This window comes from Myotis yumanensis, unplaced genomic scaffold, assembly GCF_028538775.1.
Source record: "Myotis yumanensis isolate MYYU_CA2020_CCGP unplaced genomic scaffold, mMyoYum1.0.hap1 SCAF_2, whole genome shotgun sequence".
NCBI lineage: Eukaryota > Metazoa > Chordata > Mammalia > Chiroptera > Vespertilionidae > Myotis > Myotis yumanensis.
Window position 1 is genome coordinate 37,094,645 of NW_027223753.1, and position 22,423 is coordinate 37,117,067.

Below are 22,423 nucleotides of genomic sequence, written 5' to 3' on the forward strand. Positions count from 1 at the left end.
GAGCTAAGGGAAGGCTGTTTCCAGAATGGAATTCTGTACGTCAAGCCAGACAGCATGACGTAATGTATTTTGATGCTTCCCTTTCTTCTTCTGTAAAATGGGAGCAGAGCTTATTTAATGCTTCAGCTGACAGCAGGGATTAGCATGTGGCCGCGTTGTTTGTTTTGTGATGGTTGAGGGATGATGAGTCTTTGGTCAAGTTGTATAATCTAAACGTCAGAGTTGCAAGGAAACCTGGAGGTGATGTGTGGTGGTGACAGGCAGCTTCACGTAGTCCACCGAGCACGGGAGACTCCCAGCAGCCAGAGGCCAAGCTTCCTGTCTTTGGAAATGTTCAACCCGAGCAAAGTGTTCAAGCAGAAGGGAATCGTGCTCTAAGGATCTTTCTGCACATTAGAAAGAGGTGGATGGGAGACCCCATGGTTTCTGGCTTCGGCACACATTTTCTGTAATTCCCGCTCAGGTGAGCTCGCCGGGCAGCTGTGCGGCATTAATCTTGCCAGATGTCTGCCGGGTAAACGTAACAAACAGTTGCTAACAACAACCGTCACCATTTACTGCCGACAGCGCCAGCACTGTCCATACCCAGTTAACTCATTTCCTATCCGGGACCGTGGGAGGCACGCTGAAGACCGTGATCACTAGTTCACAGGGGAGGAACTAGTGGTGTAACATTTCGTCCACAATCTCCCAGGGGCAGAGTCTGGATCAACTGTAGGTTGATTAGATTCCAAGAGCTTTTCCCGGCTTTTCTTCAGCTCTAGTTCCTATCTTGCTCCAGTAAAGAAGAGAGCGGTTTCAGAGCTCCGTTTCCCGCCGCCCCGAGATGGGAACCCGGACCGGCGGAGCTGGGAGGTGGCACCGTGCCCACCGGGCAGTGGGCGGGACGCTCCGAGCTCTGGGACCGGTGGGCGGGGCTCGGCTGTGGGCGGGGCCTTGTAGGGGCGGGGCCGGAAGTGGCTCTGCGGACCGACGCGAAGTGGGCGGGAGTCCCTGACGGACGCAGCGTCCCGGGGCTGAGGTGGGAGGGCTTTTCCCGGCCCCACTAAGGTCCCCGCACTCGGCGTCCCGCGGCCGCAGCCTCCAGGGACGATGGTGGCCCGCCTGCTGCTGCGCGCTTGGCCCCGGGCCCCTGCCGTCGGCCCGGGAGCCCCCCGGCGGCCCCTGAGCGCCGGCTCCGGGCCCGGCCAGTACCTGCAGCGCAGCATTGTGCCCACCATGCACTTCCAGGACAGCCTGCCCAGGTGAGCCCGGCCCCGCCCGCCGCCCGCTGCCCGCCAGGGTCGGCCCCGTCTTCCCCAGGCACTCCCGGCCCCCACTCCCACCTGGGACGCCCTCCCCGCCCCCGGAAATCCTGTCACTGTCAGAATCTCTTGGCTCCGGAACCGCAGAACGCGCAGATTCTGAGAACGTCCCATTGCTCCCTGAGTCTCCGGCTGAATCTTCTCGAACTCTCCCCAGGAACTCAGCTTCCAGCCAGAAACCCGAAGAGCTCCTCACATTTCCCCCCAAAAAGTAGCCAAGGTGCTCCCCGAAGTGCTTTCACGACTGCCCCCCATGCCTGCCCGGAATGTGGAATACATAAGGATTACCCTCCTCCAGTTTGTCCCGACACCCCACCTTCTTCCTCGCCGTTGCTCAGGACCCTCAGCCCCCTCCCTTGCCAGCAGCACTCTGTCCTCTTAGCGCCCCCAGACCCCCGCCACCCGAGTGTCCATCTCACTCCCCGAGTCCTCAGCATGCCAGGCCGTCTTCACCGGAACACCTTTCGCCCGGATGAAATCGCCCTCCACTCTCCCCCTCAAATACCCTCCTGACCACACTACCCCAGCACCTCCCGCCCACCCGCACGGGGCTCTAGGCACCACCCCAGAACCCGCAGAGTCTCACTCAGACTAGAGCTGGAGGCCATCTAAACCAGTGGTTCTCAACCTGTGGGTCGCGACCCCTTTGGGGCCGCCTAAGACCATCGGAAAACACATATATAATTACATATTATTTTTGTGATTAATCACTGTGCTTTAATTATGTTCAGTTTGTAACAATGAAAATACATCCTGCATATCAGATATTTACATGACGATTCATAACAGTAGCAAAATTACAGTTATGAAGTAGCAACAAAAATAATTTTATGGTTGGGGGTCACCACCACATGAGGAACTGTATTAAAGGGTCGCGGCATTAGGAAGGTTGAGAACCACTGATCTAAACCCTCTCCATTCCTCTCCATTCCTCTCACGGAAACTGCCTGAACCTTCCACCCAGAGCCACTCCCCTAGAAACACAGCCCCTGCGCCCCTCCTCCCCGAGCTACAGTCCAATAAATCTTTCCCTTTCCCTCACCCAGTATTTTCTTCCATTCAGTCTCCAGTTTTCCCACCTTCCCAACCTTCATCTGAGCTGCCAGATCTCCTTCTCCAATATGAGAAATTTCCCCAATTCCTTCTCCCTCTGAAATCAGATTTAACCTTCTCTATTCACCAGTTAGTTCCTGTGCCAAATTCCAAATTTGTATCGAAGATGGTTCTCTCTCCAAACTGCCATCAGGACTCTCCTCATCCAGGGGCTGGAGACCAGTGTTCCCCACCACACGAATAGAACAAAGATTGCATGGCAGGCATCACCCCCAACTGTTTTTCTTCACATCCAGGAACCCCTGAACCCATTGTCAACACTGCCCACCCCCACCCTCTCAGGAAAATCATCCAAGGCGGTTCTTGGGAAATTACCGGGTGCAGACATCTAAACAGATTAAGACGAGATTATCTAGCCCCCATCCCATCGTTTAAATTTGGCCAGAAGTAGGGGGAGAGGAGGAAGAAGTGACTCTGTGCCTGTGGGATAGGCCTGGGACACACCTCCTCCTGGGCAGCCTGTGAGCTGAGCCTGTAAGTGGGGGAAAGGTGAGGAAGGGCAGAACCTGCCTGCATTTGCCAAGCCCGCTGCAGACGGATCCTTGACTTCCCAGGATCAGAGGGATTGTCTCTTTTAGCATTGGAAAGCTGGGGAGAATATTCAGGATCATTTTCTCCAACCCACAATACAAAAATCTGTAGGAATTTGAAGCTACAAACAGTAGCACTGAGCCATCACCCACGTGTAACTTGAAACAAGAAATCCCCCCAGGCCTTCATTGCCTCAGCTGTCAAGCGGAGTTTAGATAAAATAAGATTCCTTTTATCTCTGAGGTCCTAGACTGGTAAAATGTGTTACCTTTGACACTCATTTTGATGTCACACTCGGTGAAAAGCCCTGGCTTTGAAGTCTGGTAGAACTTGGTTTCAAAGTCTGGATCTCACACTCTGTAACGTAAGGCAATTCCGTTAACTTCTTTGAGCCACAGCTCTTCCCTGTAAGGGAGGAATGGGCCACACATTTCATTGGGCCACTGTGAGGTAAGATGCCTAAAATAGGGACCTGTCCCAATTAATTGGCAAGGGGGGGTCCCTTTGTATTAAGTGGTCCAACTGGATCTTCTTCCCTCTTATCCCTATTGACCAAGTGGCCGTGGACTCACCCTTGCACTATCATTTGCTTGTTTTTTAGATGTTATTGTTTTTTCTTTGCTCTTTTTTTTAGTGTGGTAGGATATACATAATATAAAATTCACCATTTTAATTATTTTTAGGTGTCTAATTCAGTTAGGTGTTATTATTTTTAATTTTTTTATAATGCAAAAACAGATTTATTTGTACACACACCAATGAAGGAAAGCCGTCTTCTGACAAATGGAGACGATTAAGATTCTTAAGGAGCTGATTTGGGGGCCTTGTACAATGGGAAGACTTGCTTTGTTGCCTCCAGATGTTGGGTCTATTCACCTGACACGTCAGCAGGCTTTTCCAATGGGTCTTCCTCCTCCTGGGCCTGCTTTTCTAATTCCTTGTGATATACACGCTGGCGTTGCAGGTAGTTTGTGTTACTCTCCTGTTCCTCCAGGTATTTTCCCATGAAGCATAAGACATTAGTGTCGTTGTTGGCAGAAGCTGTGGCCTTCATGTCTAGAAGGAGCTTGGTTAACTAGCTTTCCAGTTCCAGAGCCGGCTCTAGAGCTTGTATGCCGGTTCCCTAGTTATCTATCTCAGGCCTCAATCACCAGAAGGCCGATTTCATTCACATTCTCTTAGAGATCTTAGGAATTGCTTTTCATATTCCCTCTTCACCTCAGCTTGGTTTTCAAAAGAATGTGGCAGAACGAGGTTCTTCTGGGCCTTCAGTGCGATAACAGGCCATAGATAGACAAGCATCGCTGACGTGCAGCTCATAAGATGCCACATGAATAGCAACCCTACACTCTCCAGAGAGGGGGTGCTTAGCTGCCATCTCAGAATTAGAGAAAACCAGGCATATACAGTGCTCAGTTAGGTGTTTTTTTAATTTTAATTTTATTTTAATTTTTTAAAAAATATATTTTATTGGTTTTTTACAGAGAGGAAGGGAGAGGGATAGAGAGTAAGAAATATTGATGAGAGAGAAACATCGATCAGCTGCCTCCTGCACACCTCCTACTGGGGATGTGCTCGCAACCAAGGTACATGTCCTTGATCGGAATCGAACCTGGGACCTTTCAGTCCGCAGGCCGACGCTCTATCCACTGAGCCAAACCGGTTAGGGCAGGTGTTATTTTTAAAGGGCTATGTTGATATATACTGAACAGTTAATTTCATAATATAAACTGGAAGTTCTGAGGAGACAAAGGGTGGATCAATCTGACCTACTCATTCACATTATTAATTTGATAAACATTGATGTGGATTTGGAGACTGATCAGTCATGGTGAGGAGCTTACCATATAGAGGGAGAGATTTGACAGATAAACAGATAATTCACATGTATAAGTGGAAAGCCGCCTTTTATGGTGTGGTATTTTAAGATCATGAGACAGGAATCAGATCTGATTTTTATTCCAGCTTCACTTCTTTCTAACTGCATGGCTATGTCAAGTCATCTAACCTAAAAATTGGGATTGATAATATTATCTTTGTCTCAGAATTGTTAGAATTAAATATCCTGATATAAAGCACTTAGTAAAAAAGTCTGGCACATAGTAAGTACTTAGTAGAGAAAAATTCTTCCTTCAGAACACAGCTAAATAGCCTTTTGTGTTTTTTACACACTATAGTTCTCATTGGGATAAACTCATCCTAGATGTTAAGACTATCTATCTGAAGGGCATGCCTTTGGGGCCAGAACATTACTGTTTTTACCTGTTATCCTCCTCCACACGTTGGTAACTCTGGCCTTATCTTGGAATTCTAGAGAACCTGACCATTATATCTGGAATAAAAGTTATCATATAAAGCAGCGATTTTCAACCTTTTTCATCTCATGGCACACATAAGCTAATTACTAAAGTTCTGTGGCACAACAAACAAAAATATATTTTTTGCCGATCTGACAAAAAAACAGCTATAATTCTTTTTCATTCACACCAGACAGCTATTGTATTGGCTATTATCATTAAAAATATTTTTATTTCAGAGATGAAGGGGGAGGGGGAGAGAAACATAAATGATGAGAGAGAATCATTGATCGGCTGTCTTCTGCATGCCCCACACTGGGGAACCAGCCCTCAACCTGGGCATGTGCCCTGACCGGAAATTGAACCGGGATCTCCTGGTTCATAGTTCGACGCTCAACCACTGAGCCACTCCAGCCCGGCTGTTGTCATTTTTTCATTTGACAATCTAAGGGAAAAGAGGTCAGTGTCCCTTACTAAATAGTCAGATATTGCATGTTTTAAAAATTGTTGTAGTACACCAGTTGAAAATCGCTGATATTTAAAATGATTAGTCAGAGGAGGGAAGAGAACCCAGTCTTGAGAAAATGTGCACTTTTAGGGCAAGAGGACATAAAAGTGACTCAGAAGAAGATGGTGTCAAAACCAACAGGGTGGGAGGAGAGAATTTCTAATTCCATCTTCTACATTTTTTAAGGATGTCACAGCCTGCAGTTTGATGGGGAGAAGAAACATAAATATATAAATGCCACTAAATGCAATAGAGAACAATACAGGGTCCTGGGATGGGCAGAGGGTTAGAGGAAGGAGTTATTAGCTAATGCATTTGACATACATTTATTAAGTACCTATTCTGTGCTGACCTGAGTGCCAGTGGAGGTCAGAGAAGAGGTTTCAGAGGAGGACTGCTAATGAGTGGTGAACTCCTCTCCCTGTACGCTACCATAATCATGAGAGCCAACTCTGCATTTCTTCCCAGCTCCCCCTTCGGTGACAGCATGTCGGAAGTTTGAAATTGATAAATGCTACAAATTAGGGCTTCACCCCCAAACCCACCACCACTTGCAGTGAGGAACAGATGAGGATGCGGATAAGGTTGTACAATTGACTTGGAGAGGAAAGAAACTTGTTTAATGTTGATGGCAGGTGGTGTGGGTAAGGAGGGTGCTAGTCCTTCCTAGAAGCTGGGGAGTGGCTTTCTTTGGAGAGAAATTTGAAAGTATTTTCAGAATATAGCTGTCTCGATAGCCACAGGGGGATTGGTTCCAGGACTCCCCTCAATTACCAAAATCCAAGTATGCACAAGTCCTTTATATAAAATAGGATAGTACTTGCATATAATCTGTACACATCCTCCAGTATACTTTAAATCACCTCTAGATTACTTATAATACATCATACAATGTGATATATAAGTAGTTGTTACACTGTATCATTTAGGGCAGGAGTGGGGAACCTTAGTCCTGCCAAGGCCATTTAGGTATTTATAACATCACTAGAGGCCCAGTGCACGAAATCACGCGAGACCCAGATGCGCCGCGCCAACGGGACCCCAAGACCCGCCGCACCACGAGACCCATCAATGCACCTCCTGGTGACTGGTCATTACAGAGTTACGGCCACTGGCCTTTTATAATATAGATTCCAGGGCCATACAAAATTATCAACTTAAAAATTAGCCTGCTATATTTGATCAAACGTTTAATTCACCCCTAATTACTTGCAGGGCCAGTCCAAATGATTTTGCGGGCCAGTTGTTCCCCACACCTGGTTTAGGAAATAATAACAAGGAGAAAAGTCTGTACAGGTTTAGTACAGTTGCACAACCATCATAGGCCTAACTATAGAGTACATGTCCACAACATTCATTACCTTTTTCCCCAATATTTTCGCTCTGCCATTGGTTGTGGAACCTGCAGATACAGAGGGCTGACTGTAGTTAGATTTTTAAGAGAGGTGAGGAGGGAGGCAAAGCAATTATAGAATATAATTATAGAATATAATTTTCAGAACATAATGGGGGTTAAAGGTATAGTGGAAGTGGCTAGTAAAGAATAATAGTTACATGGGGCCAAACTGGATGTTGCTGAGCAGATGGAAGAAAATAATAGCAGATAGGCTTTGTGCCTAAGGTGGAAGATATTGAAGTAGGGAAGCAGGAAACTAGGAGGGAATGGAAAGGAGATTGAATTAGCTATTTATAGCTATGAATAAGTATCTGGATGTCTCTAAATAGACAGTGCTTATTATATGTCAGATACCCTCCTAAGTTCATATATATAATTTCATTTAATTCTCACAATAGCCCAGTGGGCTATTACTGAATAAGTGGAGAAAGGAGGACCAGAGAGCAAAGAAATTTGTCCAGGAGCATATGGATAATAAGTGACAGAATACAGGCTGCAAAACACGATCTGTGAGATTCCAAGGGCTGTGAACTTAACCTTTCCGTATTCTAGTCATGTTAGTGATAAACTTGTGCTAGGGTGGGGTTGGAACTTGACAGTAGGATTTCAGATGTCCTTAAGGCAATTCTTCTCTCCAATTCATAGATCGGAAATGGAGTGTGGGAAACATTGAGTAATTTGCCACCTATAACCATGTAACTAGAAATTAAGTGACTGAGCTGGGACTCAAAGCTAGGTCTGAGTCTAAATTTCATTCTCTTTCTACTGTCAGTAGTTCTTATACTTTTAGACTTAACAGGTCATTAAAATTATGGGGGGAAATAGTTATCAATGTTATTTAAAAATATTTTTAATTGATTTCAGAGAGGAAGTGGGGGAGAGAGAGAGAGATATATCAATGATGAGAGAGAATCATTGATCGGCTGTCTCCTGGACACCCCACACCTGGGATCGAGTCTGCAATCCAGGCATATGCCCTGACCGTGAATCAAACCATGACCTTCTGGTTCATAGGTCGACGCTCAACCACCGAGCCACTCTGACTGGGCTCAATGTTATTTCTTAAAAGAAAGGACCTTTAATGACTCTCATCCTGCATCCAAAAAATAAAGGAACAGTCTCAGCCTTAAGGGCAGACTTCTAAATTAAGAAAATTTAGCTTTGTTAAAAGCTCACTGTTCTGTTCTTGTTTTTTTGATTTCACTGTGAACTAGTAACTTCATAACCATAGCCATCATCTGCAAAATATTAGATAATCCATTGATGTGGACTGATTGCTATTTGGCATTTACGATTAAGGCATTTTATATAAGGCAAAAATATAGACCTGGTAAGTTTGGAATATTGATTGTTATCTTTAATGTTTGTTTTTAATAGAAAACAGGTGGTTTTTGTGTCTATGATAAAAATTGTTATACAGAATCTGTATTGCCTCAGTGTAATTTCATTGAGAAAGTTCAGTTTCTATTGTATTAACTAAGATATAAGTCACCACTCTGAAAACTTCCCTACTAAAGTAAGTTCAGGCTAGAATTAACACTCCAGAATTTTTAATAAGCACTGTTTTTACAAAACTGCCATTGCCTCTAATTTAGAATTTTGTTTAAAAAGAAGGTAAATTTTCATTAATGTTCCTTCTGTGTCAAAACAAAGTCTTGAGAAAAGTGTGTGGGTAACTTTGTACTTATGAGGTAGTTGAGCTAGTATTTGGGATTTTCTGTGTAAGTTTACCAATGTAAAGGGATCTACAGTTGTAAAATGTCATGAATGGTTATTCAGTTCAGCCTAAGTTCATAATGGCTATAAATAATTCAGATTTAGTTTTTACACCCTTTTTTTTTTTTGGATAAGCATGCATTGAAAATAAACTGAAGAACCACAGTATATCTTATTTATAGTAAGGTTTTAAGCTACATTTTATTATGTAAAACTAGAGGCTCAGTGTACGAAATTCATGCACAGGTAGGGTCTCTAGGCCTGGTGATTAGGGCCAATCAGGGCCTTCCGGCTGCCGGCCAGGGCCTTCCTTCATTCTGTGCTGCCCCCTGGTGGTCAGCACACATCATAGTGAGTGATCAAACTCCCAGTCTCTGGTCGAACTCCTGAGGGGACACTTTGCATATTAGCCTTTTATATATATAGACTAGAGGCCTGGTGCATGGAATTCGTGCACGGGGGCGGGGGGGGCCTCAGCCCAGCCTGAACCCTCTCCATTCTGGGACCCCTCAGGGGATGTCTCACTATGGGATTGGACCTAAACCGGCAGTCAGACATCCCTCTAATAATCTGGGACTGCTGGCTCCTAACCACTCACCTATCTGCCTACCTGGTCGCCCCTAACTGCCCTCCCCTGCAGGCCTGGTTGCCCCTAACAGCCTCTGCCTTGGCCCCCACCACTGTGGCATTTTCTGGAAGGATGTCCAGAAGATGTCCAGTCTAATTAGCATATTACCCTTTTATTAGTATAGATAAGTATTTATCATATTATTCTCTACTTTTCTATATGTATTTAAAATACTCCAGAATATTTTAAGGGAATAAAAAATGGTTAAGTTGCAGAAAAATAAAAGTTTTGAAATACAACCTGGTAGGCTTGAAAGCAACAACATTTGCGTAAAAGGGCATTTGTGCAGTCGGCAACAAAACTTGTTAGGATTGCTTGGTTAATATTCTTTTGGAAAGGCGTGGTTTGGGCAAAAGAGAAAAGGAAGCCAGCCCAATAAAAGGGAATGTCTCAATGGGCCGTTGCCACAGCAGAGACGGGCAGGTGCGGCAAAGGTTCAGGCTGTCCCACAGGCAAGGATGTCTGTGTGTAGGGGACACCAAAGGACACCTGTCACACCTGAAACACAATTTGCTAACACTCACAATTGCAGAGCTCAGGAAGAATCACTATTTTTAAAACTATTATTTCCCTGACATATAAAATATACATACATATAAATATACATGCCCTCTTCAGAGCTTCCCCTGCCCTCCACTTGATACTTGGCTATGGCCTTCTTTTCATGTCAACGAATTGGATGCACAGACATAATTTTTAGTGGCTGCAGTGTTACCCCTGACTGTTTGACATTACTATGGTTCACTTCACTAACCTTTTATTGTGGGGCTGGTTGTTTCCGGTTTCCCCTGGCATCAACAACTACAGAAAACATAATTGCTTATTTGACTGTTTACTTAGGACACATTCACAGACATGGAACTCCTGGCCCAAAGCTAATTCACTTGAATTTTGACCCACATTTCTAAATTGACTTTCTAGAAAGTGCTTCTGTTTGTTTAGTCCAATGGTTTTAAATCAGATTACACTCCTACAAACGGGTTAAGAGAAAATGGTTCAACGCGCCTTGGGCAAATCGCAAACTCTTGCTGAACTTGAGCGACCCGGGGATGCGGGGATGCGGGGATGCGGGGCCTGGAGGATCCAGGCTGGAGGCTGAAGTCCAGGGAAGCACGGGTGGCGCGGTCGAGGGCCCTGTGTGGGTGCGGGCGTGTGAGTGTGTTGCTAGGGTCCACGCTCATGCACACACCCACACGCCTGCACTCCTGCTCTGCACCCTTGGCCACCAGGAACCTCTGTGGAGCCTGCTGTGAGCTTGGATGCATCCAGTCCCAGCACCAAGCAAGTCTGAGAAAGTTTCCCCAGATTGACTCCCGCCCGAACCTACGGGAGGCGGGACCAGGAGGATCCGGGCTGGAGAGTGAAGTCCAGGGAGTCACGGGTGGCACGGCCGAGGTCCCTGTGGGTGCGGGTGTGTGAGTGTGTGTCGCTCGCTCGGGTCCATGCTCATGCACACACACACACACCTGCACTCCTATTCTGCACCCTCGGCCACCAGGAACCTCACGGAGGTCAGCCGGCTTGCCAGTCCCTGACCACTTGGTCGAGCCTTTAGTCGTTACGGACCCTGGCTCTTTATATAAATAGATAATTAATGAGGTTGACATATTTCAGGTGGGGTGCGTATTTCTAATGTAAGCTATCCCAACAATAACTGTCAGACTGTGACTGAAGTGTCATTTTGAAGGCTGCCTCTCATAGTCCATTTGGGTGGCTGTAGACTGGGTGACAAACAATAGAGATTTATTCCTAAAGGTTTTGGAGGTTAGGAAGTCCCAGATCAAAGTACTGGCAGATTAAGTATCTAGTAAGGGCCTGCTTCCTGCTTCCTAGATGGCCATCATTTCACTTCTGATGGTTCAAGTTACATTTTATGGATAACTTTCCAGTTTTCCTAAACAGCCACTACATTTAGATAATTTGAATATATCATTGTTAATTTGGTTGGCAGAGATAACCTAACAAATTAAGTTTTGCTACCAAGGGATATATCTTTCAATAAAATTATTGACGTGAAAAAGAAAGTACACCTCACCATACTGTCCATGTGTTTTAATTTCAATATGGACCAGTAACTTCATCACCATAGCCGTCACTGGAAATCTACTGGTAGAGAATGGTGAATAAATAGCACACTGGAAGATCTGGCTCTTCCTCACAGGACTCCTCGTGGCTGGGGGGGCTTGATCGTCGACCCCATATGGCTGGCCCTTGGACAGACCTGTGTTTCACTTTTGTTGGAATCTCTATTGTATAATACACAAGCACATTTAAAAAAAGAACTTTTTTTTTAATCTTGGGGGAGAAAAATTCAGTTCAAACTAAGAGTAGAATTCAAATCAGTTCCAATACAGGTATAGGACAGATATTGTAGTTGTAACTAGGAAACTGGAAGGTTTGGGGCAGCTTCTGCTTCCCCATTTTGAATCTACTAGTATATTTACCAATTTCGCTTATAAAATTCATCATAAATACATTAAAAATTATTTTACTTAAAATAGTTATCATTGTAAATCCATCAACTCTGATTTGTCTGTGGCTTCCCATTATTGGTTTTTTCGGAAGGTAGTTATCCAGTTATTAGTTTGGATTGTGAAGCTAATGAACCTGTTTCACATATTGTCACCTACATGGACCTTGCTTTCTCCTCAGGCTGCCTGTTCCCAAACTTGAAGACACCATTAGAAGATACCTCAGTGCACAGAAGCCTCTCTTGGATGATGGGCAGTACAGGTAAATGCTGAGAACCCTGAGTGACCATGGTTGGGTGGTTCAAGAGAAGCTGACAAATAATGGTAGACTGTGCTTCAGGAAGTATCTGTGATTTGATTGGGTCTCCAGGAACCTGATGAAGGGCTGACTGAGTCTCTCTAACCAGACTCAACAGATGATGGTTTATAAGCCAGAATGAGAAGTTTGTACTGCATCTTGGAAGGAGTACCTGGGAGGCCAGCTGGTGCTAGTCATTTGCAGAAGGCATGTGCTCCTGGTAGGGAGGTACATTGAGGAAAGCATATGGCAGACCAGAAGTTTGCTTGGTGAGCATGTGTACTGGATTGGATAGTGTGACCCCAAAATCCATGCTCTCTTTGGAACCTCAGTATACCATGACGTTAATTGGAAGTAAGCATGTTACAGTTGTAATTAAGATGAGGTCAGTCCTGATCAGTGTGGCTGGGTTGGAACATGGTCCTGTGCACGGAAAGGTTGTGGGTTTGATTTCCGGCACATACACAGGTTGTGGGTTCAATCCACGGTCTCGGCGCATATGGGAGGCAACCAGTCAGTGTTTCTCTCTCACATCAATATATCTCTCCCTCTCCCTCCCTCTTTCTTCTTCTCTCTCTAAAACCAATAATAACATATCCTAGAGCAGCGGTTGCCAGTCGGTGGTCCTTGAGGTCCGAAAGGTTGGTGACCACTGTCCTAGAGTGAGGCTTAAAAAAAAAAAGATGAGATCATACAGGAGTAGGGTGGGTCCTTAATCCAAGGAAACTGATATTCTTATAAGAAGAGGAGACACAGAGACAGCCATGTGATGATGGAGGCAGAGATTGGAGTGTGCCAACAAACCAAGGAATGCCGAGGATAGCTGGTGACACCAGAAACTAAGAGGAAGGCATGGAATACATTCTCTCCTAGAGTCTTCTGAGAGAATACGGTCCTGTTAATACCTTGGTTTTGTACTTCTAGCCTCCAGAACTATCTATAATAATAAAAGCATAATATGCTAATTAGACCGGACAGCTAAATGACCTTCCGGACTAAGCTGGGGCTGCAAGGGCTGAGGCAAGCCGCCGCAGCTGTGAGGGCCAAGCCCTTTGCACAAATTTTGTACATTGGGCCTCTAGTGAGAACATAAATTCCTATTGTTTTAAGCTATCCAATTTGTACTACTTTGTTATGGCAGTCCTAGGAAACTAATACAATATAGAATCAGAAAATAATACTGGCTATTGCCAAAAAGTGGGTTGCATTAAGCTCTAACATCCTACTGTAGTACTCTTTATCCATCATGGGAATTTTTTGTGCAGATAATGGGCATTGTCATTAAAATCACAAAATCCTTCACTGGACAGTGATGGAAAAACATAGATGAACTGTTCATAATCTAGTCCTCTACTTTTAAGTATTCCTTATTAGTCACACGAAGCTTCTCTTGAGATGGTAATAATTTAATAGCTACCAGTTACTAAATATTATGTTTCAAACTATCCTAAATCCTTAGCTTTATAAATATGTTTTAATATTATAAGTTGGTATATTATCTCTATTTTACACATGAAGAAACTGAAAGTCAGATCAGGTAACTTGTTTAAGGTCACACAGTTTGAAAGCAACAGAGCTAGAATTCAAACTTAGCTCTTTTATACCCCAAAGCTTATATCCTTTTCTCCATGCCAAACCGCCTCCTAGATTACAGATAGTTTTATGAGATGTTGATTGATCTTCCCAGTCAGTTATTTGAAAAACATCTCCTAGACTTATTCATTTTAGATTTATTCTTGTTCTGATCTCAGTCCTAGGTTCTAGGGATATACTATTGGGGACTCAAAGTTCTGTGTATGAGTTTTGGGCCATGAATCTAAAAATCATGTATTTTCTGCCATTATTTGATTCTGTCTTTTCTCAAACATTTCAGGAAAACAGAAGAATTTTGCAAGAATTTTGAAAATGGGATTGGAAAAGAATTGCACAATCAGCTGGTTGCTCAGGACAAGCAGAATAAACATACGAGCTACATTTCAGGTAGGGAGTCTGGGCTGTGGGTGTAATTTTCCCCAGAGCCCTCCATAATTGAAAGTAAGGAAGCTCTCTCCTGTTTTGGTCTCAAAAATATTTTTCGTGGGACAGCAGTGAAATAATGTGTCATCCTCTCCTCCTGAGGATTAAGGCTGAGTTCTTCCTCCACTAAGATGTTGACTGAATTCGTGCTTAAGAGCAACCGCTTGCTTCCTGTATAGATGGGATCAAGACAGAACCTAATCATTGGTCTGTCTGAAAAGGATGCATACAGGATTAAGTCCCTACGTGTATCATTCTAGATCAGTGATGGCGAACCTATGACACGCGTGTCAGAGGTGACATGCGAACTCATTTTTTGGGTTGATTTTTCTTTGTTAAATGGCATTTAAATATATAAAATAAATATCAAAAATATAAGTCTTTGTTTTACTATGGTTGCAAATATCAAGAAATTTCTATATGTGACATGGCACCAGAGTTACGTTAGAGTTTTTCAAAATGCTGACACGCCGAGCTCAAAAGGTTCGCCATCACTGGGCTAGATCCTTCACAGTCTGGCCTAGCTGCCCACTCCAGCCTTTTCTCTTACTATTCTCTCTGATACATTTCATGCTTCAACAAAACGAAATAACTTGTTCCCTCAACCCATTAATTCTTTCATTCTTCTGTGCCTTTATCCATGTTGTATACACTGCCATTTGTTACCTGGAAATTTCTTCCTTTAAGACTCAGGTACAGTGATTGTCAGAGGCAGGGGTTGGGGAGTGGTTGAAATGGGTGAAGGGGATCAAAAGGTACAAACTTCCAGTTATAAAGTAAATAAGTCATGGGGATGTAAGGTACACCATGATGACGATAGTTAATGATACTGTATTATAAAGTTGCTGAAAGTGTAGATCTTAAAAATTCCCATCATAAGGAAAATAAATATATAACTGTGTATGGTGATGGGTGTTAACTAGACTAGTGTGGTGATCATTTCACAATATCACAGTATATACAAATACAGAATTATTATATTGTACACCTGAAACTGGTATAATCTTTTATGCCAATTATATGCTCAATGAAAAAAAGAAAAGAAAGAACCAAGTAGGATGATTTTTTGGTATGAAACCTTTCTGTCCTTCTCCCTTTGCATTCAGAGTTTGTTGCTTCCACCTCTGTTTCACAACACTTCATTTAATTTAGTTTGTATTTTTTATAAGGTTATATATACATGCACATAATTTAAAAAATCAAATAGTTCTATACGGCTTATTAGGAAAAACAGCGATTTCCTGACCCCTAATTTCCCACTTCTTACTTTCAGCTGCTCTCTGATTCTTTTGAACTATGTATTGTTATTCTCTATATATTTATATCACTGCAATTTAACTTCTTTTGATTTAGGCATTGTCTATTGACATCTCACTATAGAAGATTAGAATTAATCAGTCTCTTATATCCCTGCCACACATGAGAGTGTACACACCCATTTCCTTTCCCCTCATTTTCACAGTGTAGTGCACAGCATAGCAATAATTGTGCCTCAGATAAACCTCATTGGCTATGATACTGCCACTGCACAAAACTTAGCTTAGTATTTACACTATTAGGATCATGTAATTGCTATTGTTAGGTGAGTTGCGTAGCACATTGGGATTGTTTATTTCCTTTCCCGGATAAACTTTTTGTTTTCTCTGAAGTTAATTATTTTATACTGTCTTATGTTTAGCTTTCCATGTGCTTACTAGTTTATCTGGGAATTTTTTTTTAAGTTTTCATCTTTCTTCATAGTCTGTATCCAAGTTGCTTTTCTCCTGTTTGTTTGCCCTCTTTTTTCAGATGCTTTCTACCCTTCTCTGTTGTCTTGGATATGGATGAAATATTAACAAGCTATTAGGAGCTCTGTGGATGGGGGTGGGGCTTGTCACAGCTTCATTGTATGTGATCTGGCTAAATCATTTCCTTGAGTGTCCCTAACGTTAGTGTTTGTGTTTTAGGCTCCCAGGGAAGGCTTTTCCAGAAAACTGCCAAAAGGTATTTTCCTGGTCACTAGTGTTGTAGAAGTGGGATAAAGGAAAAGGCTTGAGATCTCCACAGATCTATATCCCACAATTTTACGTTTGCCAGAGAATATCTGGGGCATCCTATGTGTGGGTCTAATTAAATATCTTTTCAATCAGATATGTCTAGGCTGCCAATTCCTGAGCCCTCTAGGGCAAGCATGTCAAACTCACTGTCCGGGGAGTTATTTGGCTCGTGTTAGCCTTTGAGTTTGATATGCTTGCTGTAGGGGTTCTGCTTTGTAAATATTGTTTCTTGGCTTTCTCTGCTCTCAACTTAGTGTTGGCTTTCTTGAGTCTGCTTTAGTTGCCTAAATGCTTTTCATCTTTTTAAAAAATATTTTTAATGATTTCAGAGAGGGAGAGAGAGAGATAGAAACATCAACGATGAGAGAGAATCATTGATCGGCTGCCTCCTATACGCCCTGCCCCCCACTTGGGATGAAGCCCACAAACCAGGCCTGTGCTCTTGACTGGAATGGAACCTGGGGCCCTTTAGTCTGCAGGCTGACGCTCTATCCACTGAGCCAAACTGGCTCGGGCATCAAGTTCTAATATTTGCTCTTTTTTATTTTCTTTGCCTTATTGGTTTATGTCTCTTTAAAATTATTTTACTGAAGGGATCAGAGGCATAAATTCATGTCTTTTTCCATCAAATATATCCTCACCCCCCAATATGTCTTTTCCCTTACCATTTTAGTGCATTGCATTATGTTTTTATTCTGTTTGTCTCCTTCACCATAGTTCTTCTAAATCAAAGTCCATGTCCTGTCCTTCTCTATATCCCTGGACCAGGGCCTGATTCTCCACACTTATTCTCAAGGAATGAAATGGAATAAATGGACCAACAAATAAATAAGAGATAAATGTGTGTTTATTAATCCTTTCCCCAGTGCTTTACATGTGGAAATTATTTCTTCCAATGGAAAATGGTCCTTGTTAGTTGAGTTTCCCTTGAAGACACATTTCTTGATAAAATACTGCTTTTGGAATTTTCACAAGCAAAACATCCATTGGAATGCAGAGAGCTAGTTTGAGTGGGCCACATACACTCATTGTTATTTCTAATTGCTTTTCTAACATTTCCTAAAAGAGGAAGTGCATAAATGAACACAGTACACAGAATGATGGTGAAGACTTTCCCCTGTATTAGGGAGATAGTCAAGTGTGAATGTTGTCCCTGAAGAGAAATAAAGCAAGGGAAACTTAAGGAGATGGTATGGGAATTAACAACTGTTCTGTTCCAGCATGAATATAAGTGAGGTGTTATTGTATTTTATTCCTTTAAGAATCAAGAAAGGGGCCCTAACCGGTTTGGCTCAGTGGATAGAGCTCGGCCTGCGGACTCAAGGGTCCCAGGTTCGATTCTGGTCAAGGGCATGTACCTTGGTTGCGGGCACATACCCAGTAGGGAGTGTGCAGGAGGCAGCTGATCGATGTTTCTCTCTCATTGATGTTTCTAACTCTCTATCTCTCTCCCTTCCTCTCTGTAAGAAATCAATAAAATATATTTAAAAAAAAAAAAAGAATCAAGAAAGGAAAGAGAATGAGGAAGAAAAGGCAACTAATAGATATTAGGGAAATGCAAATCAAAACCACAATAATGGTTACCCACCAGACTGGCTCTGGTCAAAAAGACAAACAATAAATGTTGCCAAGGATGTGGAGAAATTGGAACCCTCATATACTGCTGGTGGTAATGGTGCAGGTACTTTGGAAAAGACTGTAGCAGTTCCTCAAAAGGTTTAACACATGACCAGCAATTCTCCTCCTAGTTTATATCCCCATGAGAATTCATAATAACCAAAAAGTGGAAACAACACAAATGTCCATCAACTGATGACAAATGTGCTGTATCTATATAATGGGGCATTACTCAGTAATAAAAAGAAATGCAGAACTACCACATGTTACAACATTGATGAACCTTAGGAACATTATTGTAAGTAATAGAAGCCAGATGTAAAAGACCAAATAGTGTATGATCCTGTTTATACAACTTGAATTATTGCAGAGCAAAAAAATAATCCGGAAATTCCTCCCTCTGGAGGTGATGTCATTTCTTCTGCATATGTTTGACTTATTTTTTTCTTTCTCAGGTTTTATTTTTAGGGACTGCATTACCTTTTTATGTTTTTATTTTTATGTTTTAGGCCCCTGGTTTGATATGTACTTAACTGCTCGAGACCCCATTGTCTTGAACTTTAATCCATTTATGTCATTCAACCCTGACCCAAAGTCTGAGTATAATGACCAGCTCACCCGGGCGACCAACATGACGGTTTCTGCCATCCGGTTTCTGAAGACACTCCGGGATGGCCTTTTGGAACCAGAAGTGTTCCACTTGAACCCTGCCAAAAGTGACACTGATACCTTCAAGAAACTCATACGCCTTGTGCCTTCCTCTCTGTCTTGGTATGGTGCCTACTTGGTCAATGCATATCCATTGGATATGTCCCAGTATTTTCGGCTTTTCAATTCAACTCGTTTACCCAGACCCAGCCGGGATGAACTCTTCACTGATGACAAGGCCAGACACCTCCTGGTCCTAAGAAAAGGACATTTCTATGTCTTTGATGTCCTGGATCAAAATGGGAACATTGTGAGCGCCTCTGAAATCCAGGCTCATCTGAAGTACATTCTCTCAGACAATAGCCCTGCCCCTGAGTTTCCACTGGCATATCTGCCCAGTGAGAACCGAGATATCTGGGCAGAGCTCAGGCAGAAGCTGGTGAGTAGTGGCAACGAGGAGACCCTGAGGAAAGTGGACTCTGCTGTGTTCTGTCTGTGCCTAGATGACTTCCCCATTAAGGACCTTATCCACTTGTCCCATACCATGCTGCACGGTGACGGCACAAACCGCTGGTATGATAAATCCTTTAACCTCATTATAGCCAAGGACGGCACTGCCGCTGTCCATTTTGAGCATGCTTGGGGCGATGGGGTTGCAGTGCTCAGGTTTTTCAATGAAGTGTTTAAAGACAGCACTCAAGCCCCTGCCATCACTCCACAGAGCCAGCCAGCCAGCACTGACTCTTCTGCTGCTGTGCAGAAGCTCAACTTCAAGCTGAACGACGCCTTAAAGACTGGCATCATTGCTGCTAAGGAAAAGTTTGATGCCACCATGAAAACCCTCACCGTTGACTGCATTCAGTTTCAGAGAGGAGGCAAAGAATTCTTGAAGAAGCAGAAGCTGAGCCCTGACTCGGTGGCTCAGCTGGCCTTCCAGATGGCCTTTCTGCGGCAATATGGGCAGACGGTGGCCACCTACGAGTCCTGCAGCACTGCAGCGTTCAAGCACGGCCGCACGGAGACCATCCGCCCCGCCTCCATCTTCACAAAGAGGTGCTCCGAAGCCTTTGTCAGGGAACCTTCCAAGCACAGTGCTGGAGAGCTTAAGCAGATGATGGCCGAGTGCTCCAGATACCACGGGCAGCTGACCAAAGAAGCGGCAATGGGTGAGACGGGGCGCATGCCCTCGGGTCTTGTTGCCCTCCGCACTGGGGTAGGCCTCCGCTATATTCTCCCCCACATCTAATTTCTACCTCTTCACTAGGTTGTAGCCATCTGCCAGCTCCCACATGATTTTTTCTACCCTAATAGTCTGAATAGCCAGGCGAGCCACTAGGGATCAGAATGTTCTAAGCAGGGATGGGGAAATACATCTAACATTATCCTCAATGAAGGTCACTTTCAGCTGTGACACATGATTCTATTATTTATTAGTCATTAGACTCAGTGTGACAATTTAGGATTTCTAAGCTCACAGGCCCTCTTACTTCACCTCAGGTGTAGTGTGTCGGCTCCCTGTAAATAGGTCACCTTAGCTTTTCCCAAATCTAAGTGTTTGTCGTCTTTGCCTCGTTGTGGCAAAAATTGAGGCCTGGAAAGGACCTGGAGGATCACATAATCCAATCCTCTCATGCAGAAAAAGTCCTGGAACTAAAAGGGACCTCCACGACATTCTGGTCTCATCCTTCCCCATTTTATAAGCAGGCAACTGAGGCCGCTGGCCCAAGCTTATATAGCAAATTAGCAGTAAAGATGCGATGAGAACTTTCAGTTTTGTTCCACTGACTCATTGTCTTTGACACTTGACTTGGACTGTGGCTTTTATCTTAGTTTTTTTTAAAAAAATATATTTTATTGATTTTTTTACAGAGAGGAAGGGAGAGGGATAGAGTTAGAACAGCCGTGAGCAAACTACGGCCCACGGGCCGGATCCGGCCCGTTTGAAATGAATAAAACTAAAAAAAAAAAAAAGACCGTACCCTTTTATATAATGATGTTTACTTTGAATTTATATTAGTTCACACAAACACTCCATCCATGCTTTTGTTCCGGCCCTCCGGTCCAGTTTAAGAACCCATTGTGGCCCTCGAGTCAAAAAGTTTGCCCACCCCTGAGTTAGAAACATCCATCAGCTGCCTCCTGCACGCCCCCTACTGGGGATGTGCCCGCAGCCAAGGTACATGCCCGTGACTGGAATTGAACCTGGGACCCTTGAGTCCGCAGGCCGACGCTCTATCCACTGAGCCAAACCGGTTAGGGCTTATCTTAGTTTTTGAGTCCAGAGCTCTCATGTACTTTTCTTGACTAAATTGACTTAGTTTTATTTTAGGCTCATTTTTGTAAAATCATACTTTTATTTTAGGCTCATTTTTGACTCAGCTGTTGAGTTTTTTCTTAAGAAAACAATCTAGAATGAACTGCCCCAGAGGCTAGTGAGCTGGAGGTGTGCATGCAGAGGTAGACGACCATCTTCCACTCTCAAGGGGATTCCTACATGATGGGAAGGTTTACTAAGGTTCTTTCAGTTCTGTGATTTTGACTCTGGTTTTTTGTTTTGTCTCTCACAGGCCAGGGCTTTGACCGACACTTATTTGCTCTGCGGTACCTGACAGCAGCCAAAGGGATTGCCCTGCCTGAGCTGTATCTGGACCCTGCATATGGGCAGATAAACCACAACATCCTGTCCACTAGCACACTGACCAGCCCAGCAGTGAACATTGGTGGCTTTGCCCCTGTGGTCCCTGATGGCTTTGGTGTTGGGTATGCTGTTCATGACAACTGGATAGGCTGCAACGTCTCCTCCTACACAGGCCGCAATGCCCGGGAGTTTCTCCAATGTGTGCAGAAAGCCTTGGAAGACATGTTTGATGCCATGGAAGGCAAATCCATCAAAACTTAGCTTCTGGGCGGGTTAAAAGCCTCCATTGCTTCATCTACATGAAAATTGAAGCCTAGGTAGCCAATAGGTGCTATTCTGTGACTATTGGAACTAATCATGTGGTACCTCAGCGGCCAATGTGAAGCCTGAGCTTTAAAATCATGGTTTTAAAACTAAACGTGTAATTTCCAAGTGCAATTAGATCACAATGAAAGATAATGTGAGATTTCAATTTTAAGGGCATTTGATCAGGAGGGTAGGATTTGGAAAAATAACTCAGGTGTATTTATTGTTGAAGCAGAAATAAAATTTAATTGTTGCATCTACTGACATAATCTACTTTATTTTTCCCTTTTAATTAATGATTTTTTTTTGGATTCTTTTACCTCCTGAAAGATGAGAAAGCAATTTAAAGTATAAACAAAAGTTATTGATCCTCTTAGTGTTTGTCTTTATGAACTTAACACACTGGCTGGTATAGAGACTGAAAACTAGAAAGGCTGCTTACCCAGCCCATTACTTCCACTTATTTGCTTTCAGGCTGGGCAGTGGACTGGACCTAGTGGGTAGGGGGCTAGAAGGCCTGCTGGCTGAGCGAGGGCTGAAGAAATGCTGTTGTCAGGTACAAAAAAGAGGCCCAGAGGGAGCCAGGAATATTCGACCTAGAGGAGACAAGAGGGGACAAGGTCGGCACCTCTTCACCTCTTGGATACGGCCACCTTTACCTTAAAGTGGAGGATCCCCCTTCCTAGTGCCCCACAACCTGCCTGGGAGTGGGCAGACCCATTCCCAGTGGGCCATTCAGAAAATGAGGATATTTCACTTCCAAAGAATTCCTGGCTCCAGTAGAACACTGGATAAATAAGGTCTCTTGTAACAAGTTTTCCAAATGGCTTACTGGTGGGAAGGCATGAGTATGCCTCGTGGACCTAACTGCATTAAACAGCTCTGTTCACTGGGTAGGGG

General features: G+C 43.7%; 1 protein-coding gene across 2 annotated transcripts; it reads left to right on the top strand.

Moving 5' to 3' along the window:
• Nucleotides 1-994: 994 nt before the first annotated feature.
• On the top strand, nt 995-21,784 carry CPT2 (carnitine palmitoyltransferase 2). 2 transcript variants are annotated; one of them, XM_070405155.1, is made up of 6 exons: nt 1,156-1,244; nt 12,146-12,226; nt 14,136-14,242; nt 16,225-16,261; nt 18,441-19,745; nt 21,147-21,784. In XM_070405155.1, exons 2-6 carry the CDS (start codon nt 12,211-12,213, stop codon nt 21,476-21,478), a joined length of 1,797 nt encoding a protein of 598 aa, XP_070261256.1. In that variant the 5' UTR covers nt 1,156-1,244; nt 12,146-12,210; the 3' UTR covers nt 21,479-21,784. The 2 variants fall into 2 exon arrangements, with proteins under 2 accessions (XP_070261255.1, XP_070261256.1); XM_070405154.1 differs by lacking the exon at nt 16,225-16,261 and having other exon boundaries at nt 995-1,244.
• The last annotated feature ends 639 nt before the right edge of the window (nt 21,785-22,423 follow it).

Bases quoted from the DNA above. Each gene is read 5' to 3' on its own strand.
- CPT2 (XM_070405154.1), top strand. From the start codon at position 1,093: ATGGTGGCCCGCCTGCTGCTGCGCGCTTGGCCCCGGGCCCCTGCCGTC. The intron at 1,245-12,145 runs GTGAGCCCGGCC...CTTTCTCCTCAG, and splicing joins TTCCAGGACAGCCTGCCCAG to GCTGCCTGTTCCCAAACTTG. The intron at 14,243-18,440 runs GTAGGGAGTCTG...TTTATGTTTTAG, and splicing joins ACATACGAGCTACATTTCAG to GCCCCTGGTTTGATATGTAC.